General features: G+C 38.3%; 1 protein-coding gene across 1 annotated transcript; it reads left to right on the top strand.

Moving 5' to 3' along the window:
* Nucleotides 1-2,750: 2,750 nt before the first annotated feature.
* On the top strand, nucleotides 2,751-13,055 carry LOC139129868 (uncharacterized). The gene is made up of 8 exons (XM_070695550.1): nucleotides 2,751-2,999; nucleotides 4,414-5,689; nucleotides 6,992-7,081; nucleotides 8,023-8,106; nucleotides 8,822-8,905; nucleotides 9,486-9,869; nucleotides 10,433-10,830; nucleotides 11,257-13,055. Exons 2-7 carry the CDS (start codon nucleotides 5,461-5,463, stop codon nucleotides 10,606-10,608), a joined length of 1,047 nt encoding a protein of 348 aa, XP_070551651.1. The 5' UTR covers nucleotides 2,751-2,999; nucleotides 4,414-5,460; the 3' UTR covers nucleotides 10,609-10,830; nucleotides 11,257-13,055.
* Nucleotides 13,056-18,138: the final 5,083 nt, after the last annotated feature.

The following is an 18,138-nucleotide window of genomic DNA, read 5'->3' as shown; positions in this document are numbered from 1 at the left end:
TTTTTACGGTATTTGCACTTGAAAAGGCCTTTTCAAGATATACCATCCCCTGTTGCAGCGACTATTGTTTGTCAGTTAATCACTTTATTGTAGAACCATTTATTAATAGAATTCTGTATGGGAGGATTTTTATTGTACATTTTACGAACTCATAGTGTACAACGAAGTATTTAAAAAATCACATGTGTTCCTGGTACACATACGAAGTGCAGCAATTTCGAAACTGTCTTCATCATAATGAAGTTCTATTTCGCGTTTAATTTACTGTGTAGCGTAGCAATGATTGCAGCAATTTACCTTGCAGCGAACCCACCTATACAGACAAATATTTCATATGGTAAGAACATAAGCTACTGAGAGGGGCTTCAATTATCAATGGAATACATCAAAGTGTATGGCAATTTGTGTGAGTACGCATATGTATGTATGTATGTATGTATGTATGTGTGTGTATGTATGTATGTATGTATGTATGTATGTATGTATGTATGTATGTATGTATGTATGTATGTATGTATGTATGTATGTATGTATGTATGTATGTATGTATGTATGTATGTATGTATGTATGTGTGTATGTATGTATGTATGTATGTATGTATGTATGTATGTATGTATGTATGTATGTATGTATGTATGTATGTATGTATGTATGTATGTATGTATGTATGTATGTATGTATGTATGTATGTATGTATGTATGTATGTATGTATGTATGTATGTATGTATGTATGTATGTATGTATGTATGTATGTATGTATGTATGTATGTATGTATGTATGTATGTATGTATGTATGTATGTATGTATGTATGTAGTGTTAGGTAGGTAGGTAGGTAGGTAGGTAGGTAGGTAGGTAGGTAGGTAGGTAGGTAGGTAGGTAGGTAGGTAGTAGGTAGGTAGGTAGGTAGGTAGGTAGGTAGGTAGGTAGGTAGGTAGGTAGGTAGGTAGGTAGGTAGGTAGGTAGGTAGGTATGTATGTATGTATGTATGCATGCTGCATGCATGCATGCATGCATGCATGCATGCATGTATGTATGTATGTATGACACCGTACGCTTGGGTAGGTAAGTAGAACACGATTTGAACTACTTTAGGATAATAAGATGGTGTAATGGTGTTGGTTTAGGTAGCTAAATACCTTTTAGCCACTTTCAGATTTTTATTTTTTCTCAATTGAACACGTCCCAAACCCCAATAAAGTATACATTTTCTGAAAGCCCTGATATAGAGCTATCCGGCCAAGCACAGTACACGGTATTTATTTGCATAAGAGTCACGTGACAAGCGTTTTGCTGAACCTTCCAAAAACCGGCTTTCCCGCCTTATGCAAACACGCTGCAAGATTTCCGGTTGGAATTTCTTCATTGACAAGCCTTGACAATATCCTTCAAAACCGTGTCTGCGATTTTTCCCGGAGGCTCATTCAAATTATATGGCGTGATAATTAAAATTTCTTTGGAAATCACCTTCATCTAACAACTTTAAGAGCGCATTAAAAAAAAACAAAGGCATATAAGAAAATCCCAGACACAGTTTTGAAGGATATTGTCAAGGCTTGTAAAAAAATGTGAAACCAGCAGATATACACACGATAACAGGAGCCTAGCTAAGCCACAGGAGTAAGGAATGGTCAATCAAATTTGCCTGTCAGCCTAACCCACTGTTTTACTGTGGGCCCATTTATTGCGTGGCGTGACCCATTTAATAAACGCCTGCACATGTACAGACGAGTTATTTACTATCGCTGACACAGTTATTCTACTAAAAATGTTTGAGGTCATCTTGTTCACAACAGCACACGACGCCGTTGTTCCCGTGAGAGAGGGTGTCGGGTAAAACTTCACAAACAAAAAGATCATTTTTACCACTTATGACACTAAGCAGTGTAAGAAATGAAATATTTTTTTCCGATAAAAAATGACTACTGGTATTTTGTCGAAACAAACCTTTTGATTGGATAACACATTCCGTTGTGTATTTTTGTGCCAAAGTTGTTGTTGAGCAGTTCGCATCGTCACTGATCACTTCACGTTATCGGCAAGAATTTATGGTTTTGTTGCTCTTTTATATCGCCCTTCCACTCACTGCGTATGTCGACTCGGAGATATCATGACCTCAGTGACCCTATGCGATACAGGACGTATCACAACGTCACAGAGCTAAACTGATAATGAATTGACAGATACTGTTAGAAAATCCTATTTTAGGTGTCGCTATACATGTATGGGGGGCATTTTATTTGCTTTACGTCATCCATCGTCACCCATGCATGCCAGTTTTTATCTGTGATCACCGATAACGATTCGTTTTTGTGGGAATAGAGTGATATTGACCACACAAAGTCAGATCACCTTGTAAAAAGCTCGGTCGTTGAACATGAAGTTGTGACGGACTTGTAAGGCTCCACCATTACTGTTTGTTGGCTATATCACATATGTCACCTTCCGCGTTCTTTCGCTGTCTTCTTGACTCGTGTCAATTAATGCAGCGGTAACCCTTGGGTGTCACCTGGCCCCACTATTACAATTGGATGCCTACGTGGGTCTGTTCACTGTTTCTCCATGCTAGGGAGGTAGCATAGCATGTTTGACAAGCTAAATTTGATAGAAAGCCTTTATGGCATTTTATCAGGCCTACGTTTATCGTAATGTGGTGTGGTGTGGTGTAGTTTTATCGTCTGGAAGCTCATAAACCAGTTAATGATTAAACAATTTATGTCTGTACATGCTCGCCTTCAGCACTCCTGCGTATTACTTGCTGACGGTTGTCCAGCTGACACAGTTCCTTTGTCTTGTGAGTGAATTCTCAACACCACTTCCTGATACTGTGGAATCGCAAACTCAACCCCATTTTTGGCGAAAAACATCTACATTGGAATAGTAGTATGGCGAGTGTCGATGGAAGATCAACTACACTGGGCGGCACAGACGGCACGACAACGAGATTGCCGAGTAGTAGCGATCGACAAAGTGAAAGAGCGGCCACTCAGAGTGTCGGGTAAACACTGTTATCTTATTCATTCGACAACATTGTGTTGCTTGTTTTGGGACTAAACATATACTTCGATTTACTCAGCATTAGGGGTGGTTAGACAATACAAATATCAACATGGCAGTTAACATCAAATCTAGCTAATTACCATAGAGTGTAACAACTGGTCATAAACAATTGGCATATGCTGTAACACAATAAAACAAAGGAAAGGAAGACTGTAAAGCGAAACAGAGTGCTGAGCGGAACCTGCTTAAATAATGGCAGTTTGGTTTCAATGGCATAGGTGATACAGTAATATTGGATAAGGGCAGCCTTGTGTACTCTCAAGGATATTTGCAAAGTCTCAAGGCAAGAGAGGAAAGGAACTCTTCGCAATATTCTTTTGCAAAGGAAAGTATAATTTTAAGCTATACTCTAAGTATACTTTCGAGCTGCTTTCCACGATCACCATGTGTCAAGACTGGTGAGAATGAAACAGTAGTGATATTTTATTTGTCAGTGTTTAACCCCGAAGCGTTTGCCTATGTGCACGATACGACCAGTGCTAAATTCATTTCAGAAGGGCGTCGGGCAAAGCATGGAAACATTTACTTACAAAGGGGACATTCAAGTTTACCAACCAATGTCATGTTTAAACCTCTGCCATACAACGTGTACATTACGAACGTTTAGTCCTCGCAAGCACAATATTGCTGAAAACAACACGGATCTAGTGACAAAACATGAAACATTCCATCAACATTTATTCTAAATTGTTTGTTTATCATATGCATATTTTTATTAATAAATATCTTGGTAATTTATTTGATTGGGTATTTGTTGACTCATTTTATCGATCGTCTCTGTACATCTGTCCTCAGCAAAATCATGCTTTTCTACAAAGTTAGGGAGTAAAATGACCTGACTCCGTGTATAAATTTGCAAACATTTAAAACGAAAGAAAGCTCTCAAGTCCCAATGAAGAGATAAGATTGTAAAGATTTATGAATTTGTGGGACATGCGGGTCATTTGGCTTCGAGTCATTAAAACGAAAGAAAGCTATCAAGTCCGAATGTAGAGATAAGGTTGTAATGCTTTATGAATGCCTGGGTCATTCGGGTCATTTGGCTTCTACCCAACATTGATTCCCTCTCTCAATATTTACTGGTAACCTGAGCTGTGCCTCATTATTGCTTTTTATTGAGGGCGCATTTAAAATACCTCCTTTTTCAATGTTGTGAAATACACGGTAGCTGCTTTTTGTAAACAAAAATCTATTGTTACACTTTGTGACTGAGCAATGATACTAAAAGTCTCCCAATCGGATTTCTTACAATTACAAGATAGCGGCCACCCTTTGCACCCAGATTATCAAAACTCAAATGCATGCCTTACTGTGGCCAATTTGGCTGATATTGCCCTTTGGGTTCTTTACAGACCTGTCACAGATCGTCCAGCTGCCTTGATCATCAGTAACACTATCGGGTGGTCTGTCAGTGGCGGTTTACCATCAGCCCTAAGACTCCTCATCTCACTGCTTCATTGCCTGGGGCTAGTTGTCCATTGTACTGTGTTCCGTATGACCGGACATGACGACAACTTCTGTCGCAAGGTTGGATTACGAGTGGTGAAACCTGACCCGCCACCACATCTGCGTCGTGAACATCCGACTCTTAGCTGGCTTTACAACCCAACTTTTTTCTATGAGAGCTTGCTAAGGCTGGAAAATGTGAAACTTGTTTTCGGTTTCGGCATGGTAACGTCAGATCCCGCTCTGAAGATTAAGAACTTGCTTTTTTCAAGTGCAGCTTTCTGCCTTGTTAATTCGTTTTCTTTCGATACACCTTTGACGACCCTCGGTTACACCCAAGAAGAATTTGACTTTTGGAAAGAATTGCATTTCAAAGTGTCGAAGTTTTCCAGTGCTGTATTTTCGCTGGGTTCTGACTTATTCCAACACTTTTGTTTACAATATCAAATAGCAGAATTCAATATTAACCATTTTCGACTTTTGCTGACACCAGACGAGGAGAATTTTGGACGCAGAGCACCCACTCTAATCCAGACCAGCGGACAGTTTCAAATATTGACGCTTGTTGATGAACGCGACATACCATTCTTAACAAGCCATAGTATTATTGGTAAAGCTATGCACTCAACAGCGGAAAGTTTCGTCAGTATGGGAAAAGATCCTCCGAAATGGAAAATTCTCGGTGTCAAAAAAGGTCAAGAAGATGACATCATAACACGTCTAAATCCTCACCCGAGACTGAAAATCATTTTTCAGCCATTTCCACCGGCTGACATCGATCGCGAATTGAGGACGTCCCAGCTTGTTCTCATACTGTCGTCCTCGTCAGATTCAGTGGATCTGACCCTCAACGCAATGACATTGAGGATCCCGGTTGTTGTTCCGAAGGGGTCGTCCGCCCATATTCCCATTAGACAATACCTTCCAATGTATGCCGATCATATTGCTGTTGAATGCACACTGATTTCAAGGAGCTGAAGATGACTATAATCAGAGCCGTAAAAAATTACAAAATATGTTTAGATAGAGCTGTTGCCATGAGGGAAGCTTTGAAACCAATCGTGACCAAAGTCAGGGAGATTATGAAGCAGATGTTTATCGAAGTACTAGAACAACAAAGTGATTTGACTGAAGATGATCTGACGGTGTTATCACGCAACAGTGTTCAGGGAATTACCGCAGGTATTAATATATGAGAGAGAGAGAGAGAGAGAGAGAGAGAGAGAGAGAGAGAGAGAGAGAGAGAGAGAGAGAGAGAGAGAGAGAGAGAGAAGAGAGAGAGAGAGAGAGAGGAGAGAGAGAGAGAGAGAGAGAGAGCAGACAGACAGACAGACAGACAGACAGACAGACAGACAGACAGACAGAACAGACAGACAGAGCGAGAGCTCAACAGTAGGACGGGGAAATATGTTATGCTCCTACGAGCAATATGAGAAAGAGAGATGCTTATAATATGTTGTTTTATCAGACTGACAGGACGCATGTTAGATGCGTGATGGGAAGACTGGAAACCGTAAGATGTCCTCGCCGTTTGTAGCAATATCAAAACATAGAATGGAACAATTTAGATTGTTTATGGTATTTCAAGAAAGACGAGAAAATGTATGCTCCTTTCAAAGTAAACAACAAACTACCCTTTTGGGACGATGAAATATGATACTCAGAAAAAACTACAGCAGTGATACTTCCTATTAAGATTTTAACTGATTTCATGACATCAGATGAAATGTAAAAAGCTTACACACGTTAACAAAATAACAGTTAAAAAGTGACTCATACATACATACATATATATATATATATATATATATATATATATATATATATATATATATATATATTTATATTTATATATATATATATATATATATATTATATATATATATATATATATATATATATATATATATATATATATATATATATATATATATATATATATATATATGTTATGAAAGTTCATTGCAAGTATTGCTGACAGAGTGCTCGATGGTACGAATCCAGAGCAAAATAGTGTAGTATAGTCCAAAGCACCCGCAAAATGTGAGACTTGTAAACTCTCGTCTAGCACGACACTTGTGTGGTTTTGACCCATGAATTCGATGGACCCCTAGATTGGTGATGAGATTGCGGTGTATTGACACGACTAAATACGTCTAAAATTGTATGATCTTACTTTTCCTTACTCTACACATCTTTGACTTATGTTGACGCATGCTAGACTCACGCTCACACCGCACAAAATCTGACACTCTTGAAATATCGCAAGATTTCTTTGCCTTTCCCAGGCAAGACAAAAGAGGGACCTGTGACAGATAATATGAGAGTCGTGTTGTTCTACTCTCATCTAATCACTAATCTAGGGTGTCGATCGAGTCAATTGGGGCCGCATAGACAACTGTCAAATCAAAAGCACACAAGTCTTGTGCTACACGAAAAATTATCGAAAGTAAAGATGGTCGTAAACATGGCCATACTTCACAGATGTACAACTAGACGATGTAGAAGTTGTGGGTGTCGGAGAGGAAGTCGCAGTACCTACTGAAAGCAACAATCCCACACAAGATAACCAAGGTTGGTGTTTAGCTGAAGTTGCATGTGCCTTTCCTGATTCTTTTGAAAGTCACTGGTTTCTGATTCCTGGCCTAACTCTTACAAAGTTTGTTGCTATTCTGTGCAATGTTAAAATGCCAGTTTCAATCGTAATCTTTCAAAACAAAACACAAACACACATCCTTCATCGAATAGTCCAGGTCAGAGTAAGTGTTTTTATAAAAGAAATGTGGTGTTGAAAGATGCCATTAATCATTAAAAGACAAATAGAAACAATAGTGTTTCAATAACTACATATTGCTTGTTCGCAAAACAAGAAATATGAAAATGTTGAACAAACTTACAGTCACAGCAGCATTGGACAGGAAGATCCGTCACTTGAGGGCGCTCTCTACGCTAGGGAGCGTCATCGAGCGACGGATCTTTCAGAATACAGTAGTGTATACTTAAAAAAATATTATCTCTATATCTCTGCTAGCAAGTGGGACATTATACAAACCTTTCAAAAAAAGAAATAACGTTTAATATTGATGCTGCGTAGTTGCATTGCTGTCACCATTAGAATGTCACCTGAAGAGTCCTTATCACGTGAAATACAAAGTAGTTCTTACAGAAATTGTGAAAGTAACAACCAACTGTTACATTTTTGCACTGCACAGGTGATATTTTCGAATGCATATTTCTTTTGTGAAAGTATTTTTTGGGAAAGAGGCAGAAATTTACTGACTTATCCACTTACTATACTTACCCTAAACCCAGACGACTCAATAAGTTGTCTGAGTTTCAAACGAAATCTTCCGAAATCCAAAATCTTTATTGACGACTTGCTAATATACTGGCATATAAGATGGAAACAAAGTAACGAAATGTTGTGAAGATTAACAAACGTTTCAGATTTATGACAGAAAAGTCCGTATACCTCAGTACTTAAATCATTGTTATGATAATGCTCGATATCACAGGTGAACGACACATAGTAAGTCAAAACCTAGTCGCAACACCAACGACAAGCTCTCACAATCAGTCCTCCCGGCAGCCGAGTCAAGGTTTGTACTCAGCATATTTATACAACATGTTTTATTTCACTGTCACTACACTGCGCTTCGGTTCATGATTTTGCATTTATATCGATACCCCATTACTTTAGCATACATTTGCACTATTTAGCATCAATCGTTAAAATTACGTAAAAATGTTAAAATTGTAAACATAACAATCGTGCAATTGTGCTCTCCCACAGGCTGGCAGTACAAAGAGCTACCGTTTGCTTTGGGTCCATTGCCGCCAAACATTAGGGCCTATACTGCATTGATAGCTTTATAAGCGGTCTCTTTGGGGATACAGTGTGACTATATAATACCTTGCTTTTGTTAATAAGTGCTTTATCCCAATTATATGAATAGCCGACCAGTACAAGTTCATGTTGTGTAGGCATACCTTGACGTAAGATTTACGTAGAAGCTCATCTAGCATGAGGCAAAGTGAAACAAACCATTTTTGAATTTTGTCAGGACATAACAGAGTTTTGATAAATTTTGATGGATGGATGGATGGATGGATGGATGGATGGATGGATGGATGATTGGATGGATACGAAAGAATTAGTCATGTCTTTTATCTTATAACATAATTAGTGGCATAAAATCAGCTATTTCAGCATCAAATAGAAGAGGAATAAACATTTTCGTTCCTGTTTACGACAAAAAAGGCTCGTATAACTAAATATTTTAATCATCGTTACGATGATTCTCGATTTCACAGGTGAACGACCAATAAGAAGTCACAACCTAGTCGCAACACCAACGACAACCTCTCACAATCCGCCCTCCCGGAAGCCGAGTCAAGGTTTGTACTCAACATATTTATAGAACACGTTTTGTTTTATTTTTAAAACAACCGCTCGGTGAATGACTTTGCATTCATTTGTATATCACATAGTTTAAGTATAAAATTGCACCATTTGGTATTCATTAGTGAATTTGAGTAGAAAAGGTTAAAATGATAACATGTATATTGTTGCTTCAAAGTCATCTGCCTGCGCACTACCATCTGCTTGGGATCCATCGCCGCCGGATATCAGGGCCTATACGGCATTAATAGCTTTATTAGCGGTCTCTTTCGGGATTCAATATGACTATTCCGTACCCTACATTTCTTTATATATGGGGCGTATTATTAATACCAAAGATTAATAAAAACAAATGAACAGTCGACCATTACTATTTAATGAGGTGGTGGTGCGGCATCTTGTCGTGAAATTTACGTAGGAGAGGCCGAGTGCGACAAACCATTTTGTATTTTATAATTTCATTCAGGAAGAATTATTCTAGGAATCTATCAATGTACCACTAATGTTAAAGTTTTGATAAAGTGCTACGGTGTTATTATATTTAACATGTTTCCTGTTCCCCAATTCTAAATCTAGACTCTCTCGGTGTGCGTGTTCAAGTCAAAGATGGGATTCCAGAGGGCGACAAACACATGGATGACGTGCAGCGTGACCTCTTCAGACACGAAAGAACAGCGGAAAATTCGGAAACATTCATGCGTCGCTTGACTTACATCCACCCTGACGTGCAAGGAGAGGATGTAAGTGAAGGAAGTATTATCTTTCGACTGAAATGCGGATCAATCAAAGCAGCAAAGGCAGTGTGGTCAGCCTATGGAAATGGTCGTTTAGATGAAACGGCAGATGAAACATTTCTATCGTTGGAATTGATGGATGACATCGGAGCACGCTGTCTATGGATGGAGACGCTAATAGACTACGCCGAGTACAGTAGTTGTATCAAGTTTTTGGCTGAAAAAGGTACTACTAATATCTAGCATTACACTTTCTTTACTTTCAACCACAGCATTTACAAGATCTCAAAGGTAAAGGTTCTATACATGTTAATTTCTAAGGTGAACAATAAACACCACTCACAAGCAGTAAAATATGGATAAACTTTTGATCTTATGCACATATGAGACCGAAACATTTCACACTGCAATCATGTAAACTTCATATCAAAAGATGCTTCTTCATCTCATTCAGACTATTAGATTAGCAAAAGTCCTTAACTGTCACGAGTATTGAACTCTTCAAAAACCTCTTGAAATAACCGTCGAAACAAAATATGCATGAAGGAGACAATCCGTTTGCCGTTTTTCTCCCTTGCTTACAGAACAGGCTACCGACACATATTTTTTGGAGACCAACTGTCGAAAAATTAAATATACACTTTAGACCTGCCTCTTCAATATCCGACCGTGACTAATGTTGTGAAATGTCATTGCCAGTGAGATTTTCTGAGGATAAAAAGCGCCTTATGAAAGACCTCATATATCTAACTGTCTATTATTCAAATTCATATTTTATCTACATTTCAGAATACAGTATGACTTTACACGAAGAGAAGCGTTTGGCTGAAAAGAAGCGTACCATTGGAACTCTGCAAAGAGAAAGGACTCACGCAATGTCTGAGAAGGCGAAGGTTGCGACAAAAATGATTCTCTTGCAGCACAGGTCACCGAAAATGTACACACTAGAGATGGTTTACTGTTAGAAGTTGAACGTGAAAGCCAATTGAAGGAAAAGGATGAAGGTGCGCTTTTTATGGAATACCTTGAAATGAAGGACGTCGCACGTCAATGTCGAGCTAGGAGAAAGGAACAAGGCCAGTTGATCGGTTGGCAGACCTCACGATTAGCTGCGCTTAAGGAGATATACTCTACACAGTGTGGGGAAATCAATGAGCTTGAAGATGCGATGGCTCGACTTTATAAAGGTTTGTCGAAGATAATGCATTCTTGAATTAGGTTTAACGTATGCCATTTGATATGCTCAAAAAAACCGGCACTGAATTTTCTCATACTGCATCAACGAGAACATAATTTCTGCCACAACCAATTGAGCACGGGAATGTTTCATATTGTTTATAGCATTCATTCTGGTACCATGATGAAAGGAGGCAATATTCAAAATAGTTACCATAAAAAAGTTACAGCGACATACGAAAGTGAGTTCAATTGAATTGAGCCTTGTCATGTTTGTCTATGTAAATATAATTCATTCTGGCACCACACCGAAAGAAGGCGTTATTATTTGTGGTGATATCATCGCATTTTACAGTCTCTAGTAATTGCAATACGCAACAATAACTAAGTATTTATTCTTTACTGAAGAGTACACATCATTTTGCGATTTCTTCTAGGTATTCCACTCAAAGGCTCGGTAAGGAAGTTGCCACGTCATGAGAAACATGGAAAGTTCTACGACCTGCGTGGATTGATAATAAACCAGAAAGGTCACCTGGTGATCAGTGACTGGGGAGCATATGGCCTGCCAGGCTGTGTGAAAACAATAATACCTGCCACAAACCAAACCCTGTCAATAGTAACATTCTATTGCCTAAAAGAGCCATTCAAACCGCGTGGTGTCGCTATTGACCACAAAGGTATGATGTTCATCGCAGATTATGACAACCACTGCATTCTTGTATGTAATTCACGAAGTACACTGATAAAGGTATTAGCAATGGATAAGTTGAAAGGCCCTCTTGGTGTGTTTGTTGATAAATCAGGAAATGTTTTCATCCCAGACTACAAAGCTAATTGTGTGATCAAATGCACAGGGGATGGAAACATAATTTCAAGTAAGAATCTTACACAGCCCTACTCACTGACCATGGAAAGCAGTGGTCAGCTCCTGGTATCATGTCTTCATGAGCATTGCATCTATGTATTAGATGGTGATCTCCAAGTATTGTATTCCTTTGGTCACGATGACTTGGAGTACCCACGTGGTATAAGTGTTGATCAAGATGACATCATATACGTTAGTGACTTGGATGTTGTACGTAAATACAACAGCAGAGGTCAATTCCTGTCGAACGCGGCTGAAGATGTGTACCCGAGGCAAATTGCAGTGTTTGCTGACGGTACAATAGTTTACACAGATCGGAGAGATCACTTCATTTATATAATTCATGTTTAACTAGTACAAAGCAGCAATCGTACTTGGTCAGTTCGGCTATTTAGTCAATAAATCATTTCTACGAGTTGCTAGAAATATTTGGTTATTTCCAGACGCTGCAAAGAAACAGATTTAGTGAACTGATTTTGGTGACAGAATATAACAAGAAGCGATGTAAGGGCATGATAGCCATCAATACGTTGTAATGCTGTTTAACAATCCACAAAATGCTAAGAGTGATTCATTAATGTTATCTTTAGTGTGTTTTTATATCCGCAATCTGCAAAAACAAATAGATTAGTTTACTCTTCTAGCTATCCGTGGGCCAAGCTTGCAGTAGTCTTTTTCATTTATTCACAACAAACTTAAGGAGCAGTAACCACAACAGCATCACTTGAATGTTCGTTACCGGTAATGTATTCATTTTTGTTCGTTCATTGTAACCTATTGCGCTCTGACCATCCACGATAATTAAGTACAGTTGACGCACCGCTATTGGTCAAAAGATAGGGCTTTGTTCACAAACATTTCCCCAGGATATAGTTTATTATACATAAAGCATTGAAAGTTCAGGTTTTGGCAGGAATCCTTTGGTAGGAACACAGAGACTCTTAGTCTAGTAATCAATTTTCTCGGTTTTTTGGGCTTGTTTTTGACGATACATGACACAGACTCATCAGCATGTTGAATATCGCGGAAATGTACGATTATCACTTATGTTCTTTCTCAGATGATGAGACGCGTTCAAAGTCATTTTGGATTTACTTGACATATGTTGTGTAGTAATTTACGGTAATAGGTTTGTACTATGCATAAGAATACGCAGGATCAAAAAGTGAAAAGGGCTCATACGATCATATATAAAGATAGAAAATTCGCACTAGTTTTGTAAAGGTACGTTGGACATTAATACTGCACGATGTGACAGTAACCTTATATAAACCATGTATGCTATTCTTATATTGTTGCCAATTAAAATGTTGTATATAACTTTTCCACCAAAATGACTGCTCTTCAATAAAGTATCAAGATTGACATATCAAACGGCCTCTTTAGTGACCTTAATATTTTGACGCTTCTTGATTTCCATGAAATTTCAGTAAACATCCAATCCAATCAAATCAAATGAGAAATCTTGAAGCCCCATAGGTTTCGAAAACCGGCAAACACAATTTACTACAAAAAACTACCTTTCTCTGTACTTGTTGTACCATCAACAAATATATTGATGGCTGCCCTCCTTGTTAGAGGTCTGATCCTAAAATTGATTACAACATACATTTTCACTTGTCCAGGCATAGTGACGAAGGAAGCGAAATTGTGTAAACGTCAGCGGTACTCGCCTTTTCAATTTATCCCGTATGTCTTATGTACAATTGTCTTATCATACAAATGTCTTATCATAATAATTTATACTGTCATAATACCGAATATAGTTCAACAAACCTGTGACTTTAAAAATTGCCATTAAGATGCGTACAATTATAATACACGATTTACTAAAACCAACGGTTCTTTTTATTTATGTCTGAACATCGTCCTATATTTTGAAGCATCATTACGATTTAAGGTAGTATACTTACTGATTGGTCATGGAGGTATACAGATGTGATGAAAAGTAGTATTAGTCGGCCGTGAAAGCAAGAACATCATTTGTACATGCCCAATATATGACAATGAGGCATTATATTGGAAATGGAATGACTTTAAAGAGGCACTCCCACTTGGTAATATTTTTAAAACACATTTTTTTAATGCCAACGGTCGATATTTGACGTGGCGACTGCGCACAGATCGCGAGATATCGATAAAAACATGTCATTTCTCGAGCGTATTTTTCACATCCCGAAGTTTTACGATCGTTTCTGATTTTGACCCGACATCTCCCGAAGGTTTGTTGTTGTGGTGATTTACGATATTCTAGGGAGTCTACAATAAGTTCGAACGACGCAATTAATTAACTTCCTTCTGCAAAGACTGTATATACAGCATTATGCCTTTACCTCAGGTAAGCTTTTTAAAACTTCTCCGTAGTTTTTGTCGTTTTCATTATTCTAAATCAGTTGTATTATATTTTTAACCAATACCACATAAACATCAGTTTTTACGTGTCAAATATTAGCCGGCTCCGATGACTACATTTTGTCGTCTGACACACAGTACGCCGCACGCGTGGTGTGCGTCTATGTATACCACGCGGCGGCCGCTATGTATCAACCGCACGTAACTGTGCTAGTCACCTATGCGAATTCTGGTGGAATCAGCAAAAATTGTTTTTCGTTTTTTCGCCAAGTCAGTAAGACTCAGCTTTCTCCCACGGGGCAAGACCAATCACTGACGCAATTGGTACTGTGGCGTTCAGCAGCGTCACTGAGGGTAGACTCGTACTCCATAGCTTAGTTGACAATGGCCCAGTGCCGAACGTTCGATGTTCGGAAGCTGAATTTAGGTGGGCCAACGGAATTCAAACTTTTACTTTTTTGAAGACATGTTTTTATCGATGGCCGAACATGTTATCGACAGTAAATACAGTTAATAAATAAATTAATTATACCCACTGTCGTGAGACAGAAAACCATCCCATAGCCATAAGCATTGATTGTTGCAACCTTCATGGAAAATGCAAAACATTGACCAACAATCTTGAAAAATGATGTCCCGTTATTGCGTACAAGTATTTCTGACATATTGCCCAGGCTATCTACCGTATTATCTTGGTGTACAACTCACTGCTACATCTAAAGCCCTTCTTCATTGTACTTCTTCTATTTACCGTTAAGCGAAAACAATGTTAATGTTTTTAAGGTTCTTTTTCAAGCACCTTGAGGATGAAGCCAGTCCAGAATACTAACTTCTTGGCTTTCAGTGCTCCTTTGATTAAGTCTTTAAAGACAGTACCGTGTGCGTTTATCAGAGCACTGGAAACAGTGGCCATTTTGGCTCCGTAATGTTCTTGGGAACATGTCACATCGTCGAATGGAAAACTTAGCTCGATTGCTAATGGTAGTAAACACCTATTCCTTGTCATGAGGGCTATATCGCCCGTCTATTACCCCGAGGGGCCGTGTGTTACCAGAAACACATCGCTATTCCCCGGGGCCGTAGGCCGAGGGGTGTAGCGATGTGTTGCTGGTAACACAAGGCCACGAGGGTAATGAACGGGCGCTATAGCCCGAATAAAGACTGTGTTATAGGTATTTTATAACACACCACACGCTCACGTTTTGTTATGTTATATGATTATTTATGTGTTTTGATATTTTTCACTGCAACAATCCATTTTGACAAGTTTACTAGGAAATGTTTCCACAGCGGTTTTAGTTCTACGTGGTACAATTTTTTCAAAAAAATATTCTAAGCACACCAAGCCACATCCTTAGTTGCACTTTTATCTTTTCTGTCGATGACCTGTTAAAGTTCCTACGCTGTTTGAATGTTGGAATGTGTTGGGGAATCTGTTTTAGAGTGAATGCCGTCGCTTATTTCGTACGCACATCACATTCTAGTCACCCGCCACCCGACACTTCGGTCACGTGACCTGGCACTTTTCCAAATTTGGTCAAAACTATTTTCCTAGAAAAAAGACTTTTCAAAAATACCCTCTGACGTCACTTTTCCCGATCCGGCGGGGACAAGAGGTCGGACTTAGCCATTAACGTATGGTATCCCCTTGAACACATTATATTTCGCTTGGCATCGACATCCTTATGCGAGAACCCCACTGACTACCGGTCAGAATTCCAGATATGATTCTACCAAGAGATCGAGCGCCACACAGTAAAGACTCACCGCCAGAAATACCACGAGTCGACAGAATGGCATACTGCAACTTGGTGACTGTTGCACAGCTTGCATAGTTTTCATGAAATATGACCAAAGCTCCCCCATACCCCAAAAAGTTTACATCGAAAGTTGCTGTCATAACTAACATCAAACTCTACCAATTCTTATCCTAGACATAAAAAATCGGGCAAATTTTGCATGAAATCCATTTCATTTGGTAATGAGTTATGTCAGAAATATAAAATAGACTTTAAACACTAAAACAAATGGAATTCTGTAAGTTGCAACAAGCAGATTTTGAAGGGTACCGCAAAACCTCAATTTTCGCGACTCGCATGCGTTTTTGTTAAATCTGTCTTCTTATTATGTCATCTGCTGAGCTACATAAGCTTGAGTTGTTAGATATCATTACAAAGGATGTACGCGTGAAAAATAAATATGTATTGCGCAGTTCACAAATCTTTTGTAAAGGTATTAGAAATGACAGCAGTTTGTAGCACCCAAAAAGACAATGGTGAAAGAGTATACATAAAGTTAACTCCTGACTACACTGGCTACAAATATTAAAAAACAGAGCACAGTGACCTACAGAAGAAACATTTTTCAGACACATATAACCTAGATCCTACTTATCAAAGTTTACAGAATTTACTGCAAGTGTAATTGCAATTTTTCAAATTTGAAAAATATACTATTATCCCAAATTAATTCCCATCGTGTTCCTGTGTATTTCTGACACCACTTAAAATATATATCGAGTTTTCCAATGTAATTATATGCTTACCTTCAATTTTTTATATTTGCTATTCAGAATCGTATGTGCGTGCGTTTTTTTTGTGCATACAGAATTGAAGTGGAATATGCACTTTTTAATTACTAAGTAATGGTGTTGCTCCAATATTGAGAGTTAGTAAAGTGCCATTTTAAGCGGCACACGAGTGTCCAGAGAATGTAAATGAGGGACTCGTACTACCCAGGATGCAGTGTTGTACGCAAAGTAAACGTGCATTATATTAGTATACGTACGTGTACACTTAATGCATTTGACAAATATACAGAGTCAGTCCATGTATGTATATTGTTGTATATCAAGCATTTTGCCCAGAGTCATTTTGTTATAAATGTCATGAAATGCGACAAAGGGGCTCTAGGGTTCGTTTAATTATTATTGATATTGAAACCATTGGATGACATCAAATGTTATTCATTTTTGTTGAATTACCTACCAAAGTATAGAATCTGAAAATGTAAAAAATAATAGTAAACCAAAATATTTTCAGCCTCCCCCATATAAAATCCTTTCCCTCGACTACCCTCGAAAATTTCAAATCCCCCTGAATCCTCCAGCCTCCCCCTTAGGCCTAACAATTATTTGTGAACAAAGCCTAATCACCATGTACGGTCGATAATGGATAATTTTGTGTTTTGATCAAGCGCGTGACGCTCGAGTTTGACTGATGACGTAGCCATTATAACGTCGACAGAGGCAATAGAAAGTATATAGCGTAAGTTTTGTTCAATCCGCACATTTGATTTTTCTACACTTTACACCACCATCCCACACAACAAGCTTAAAACTAGGTTGTCATCATTGGTTAAGCAGGCCTTCTTTTACAAGAATGGCAGTCGTAGGTATGATTACATTGTCATCAAACACAATTCAGGCTATTTTAGTAACAACAGTGATGCCAAATGCAAATACACTGATACGGAAGTAATTAAGATGCTACACTTCCTAATTGACAACATATATGTCTCATTTGCCGGTATGACATTCAGGCAAACTATAGGCATTCCTATGGGTACAAACTGTGCATCACTTCTTGCTGATTTATTTTTGTATTCATATGAAGCTGAGTTCATGCAGACTGTTCATAGTTCAGGATCTAAAAGAGTTGCAAGTCCTTTAATAATACCTATAGATATATTGATGATCTCATCAGTTTGAACAATCCTGGAATTTCTAATTACCTCCATCACATATATCCAGATGAATTAGAAATTAAAGAAACAACGGAGAGCATGAACTCAGCATCGTATCTTGATCTATTTATTGAAATTAAACACAATGCAATACACACCAAGTTGTATGATAAAAGGGATGATTTTAATTTTGAAATCATTAACTTTCCCTACTTGACCAGTAATATTCCGTCGAGTCCAGCTTATGGTGTGTACATTTCACAACTACTGAGATACTGTAGAGCTTGTGATTCATATGGAGATTTTCAAGAGAGACACAGCTTATTAGTCTTAAAGCTGGTGAGACAAGGATTTTCACAAAGTAGGTTGGTTAGATCTTTTAGAAGTTCTATGGTAGATATGGAGATCTTATATC

The sequence above is a fragment of the Ptychodera flava genome, chromosome 3 (assembly GCF_041260155.1).
Source record: "Ptychodera flava strain L36383 chromosome 3, AS_Pfla_20210202, whole genome shotgun sequence".
NCBI lineage: Eukaryota > Metazoa > Hemichordata > Enteropneusta > Ptychoderidae > Ptychodera > Ptychodera flava.
Note: the sequence above shows the minus strand (reverse complement) of the source record. Positions and strands in the feature narration are given on the sequence as shown.

Bases quoted from the DNA above. Each gene is read 5' to 3' on its own strand.
- LOC139129868 (XM_070695550.1), top strand. From the start codon at position 5,461: ATGCACACTGATTTCAAGGAGCTGAAGATGACTATAATCAGAGCCGTA. The intron at 5,690-6,991 runs GTATTAATATAT...CATACTTCACAG, and splicing joins TGTTCAGGGAATTACCGCAG to ATGTACAACTAGACGATGTA. The intron at 8,107-8,821 runs GTTTGTACTCAG...TCGATTTCACAG, and splicing joins CTCCCGGCAGCCGAGTCAAG to GTGAACGACCAATAAGAAGT.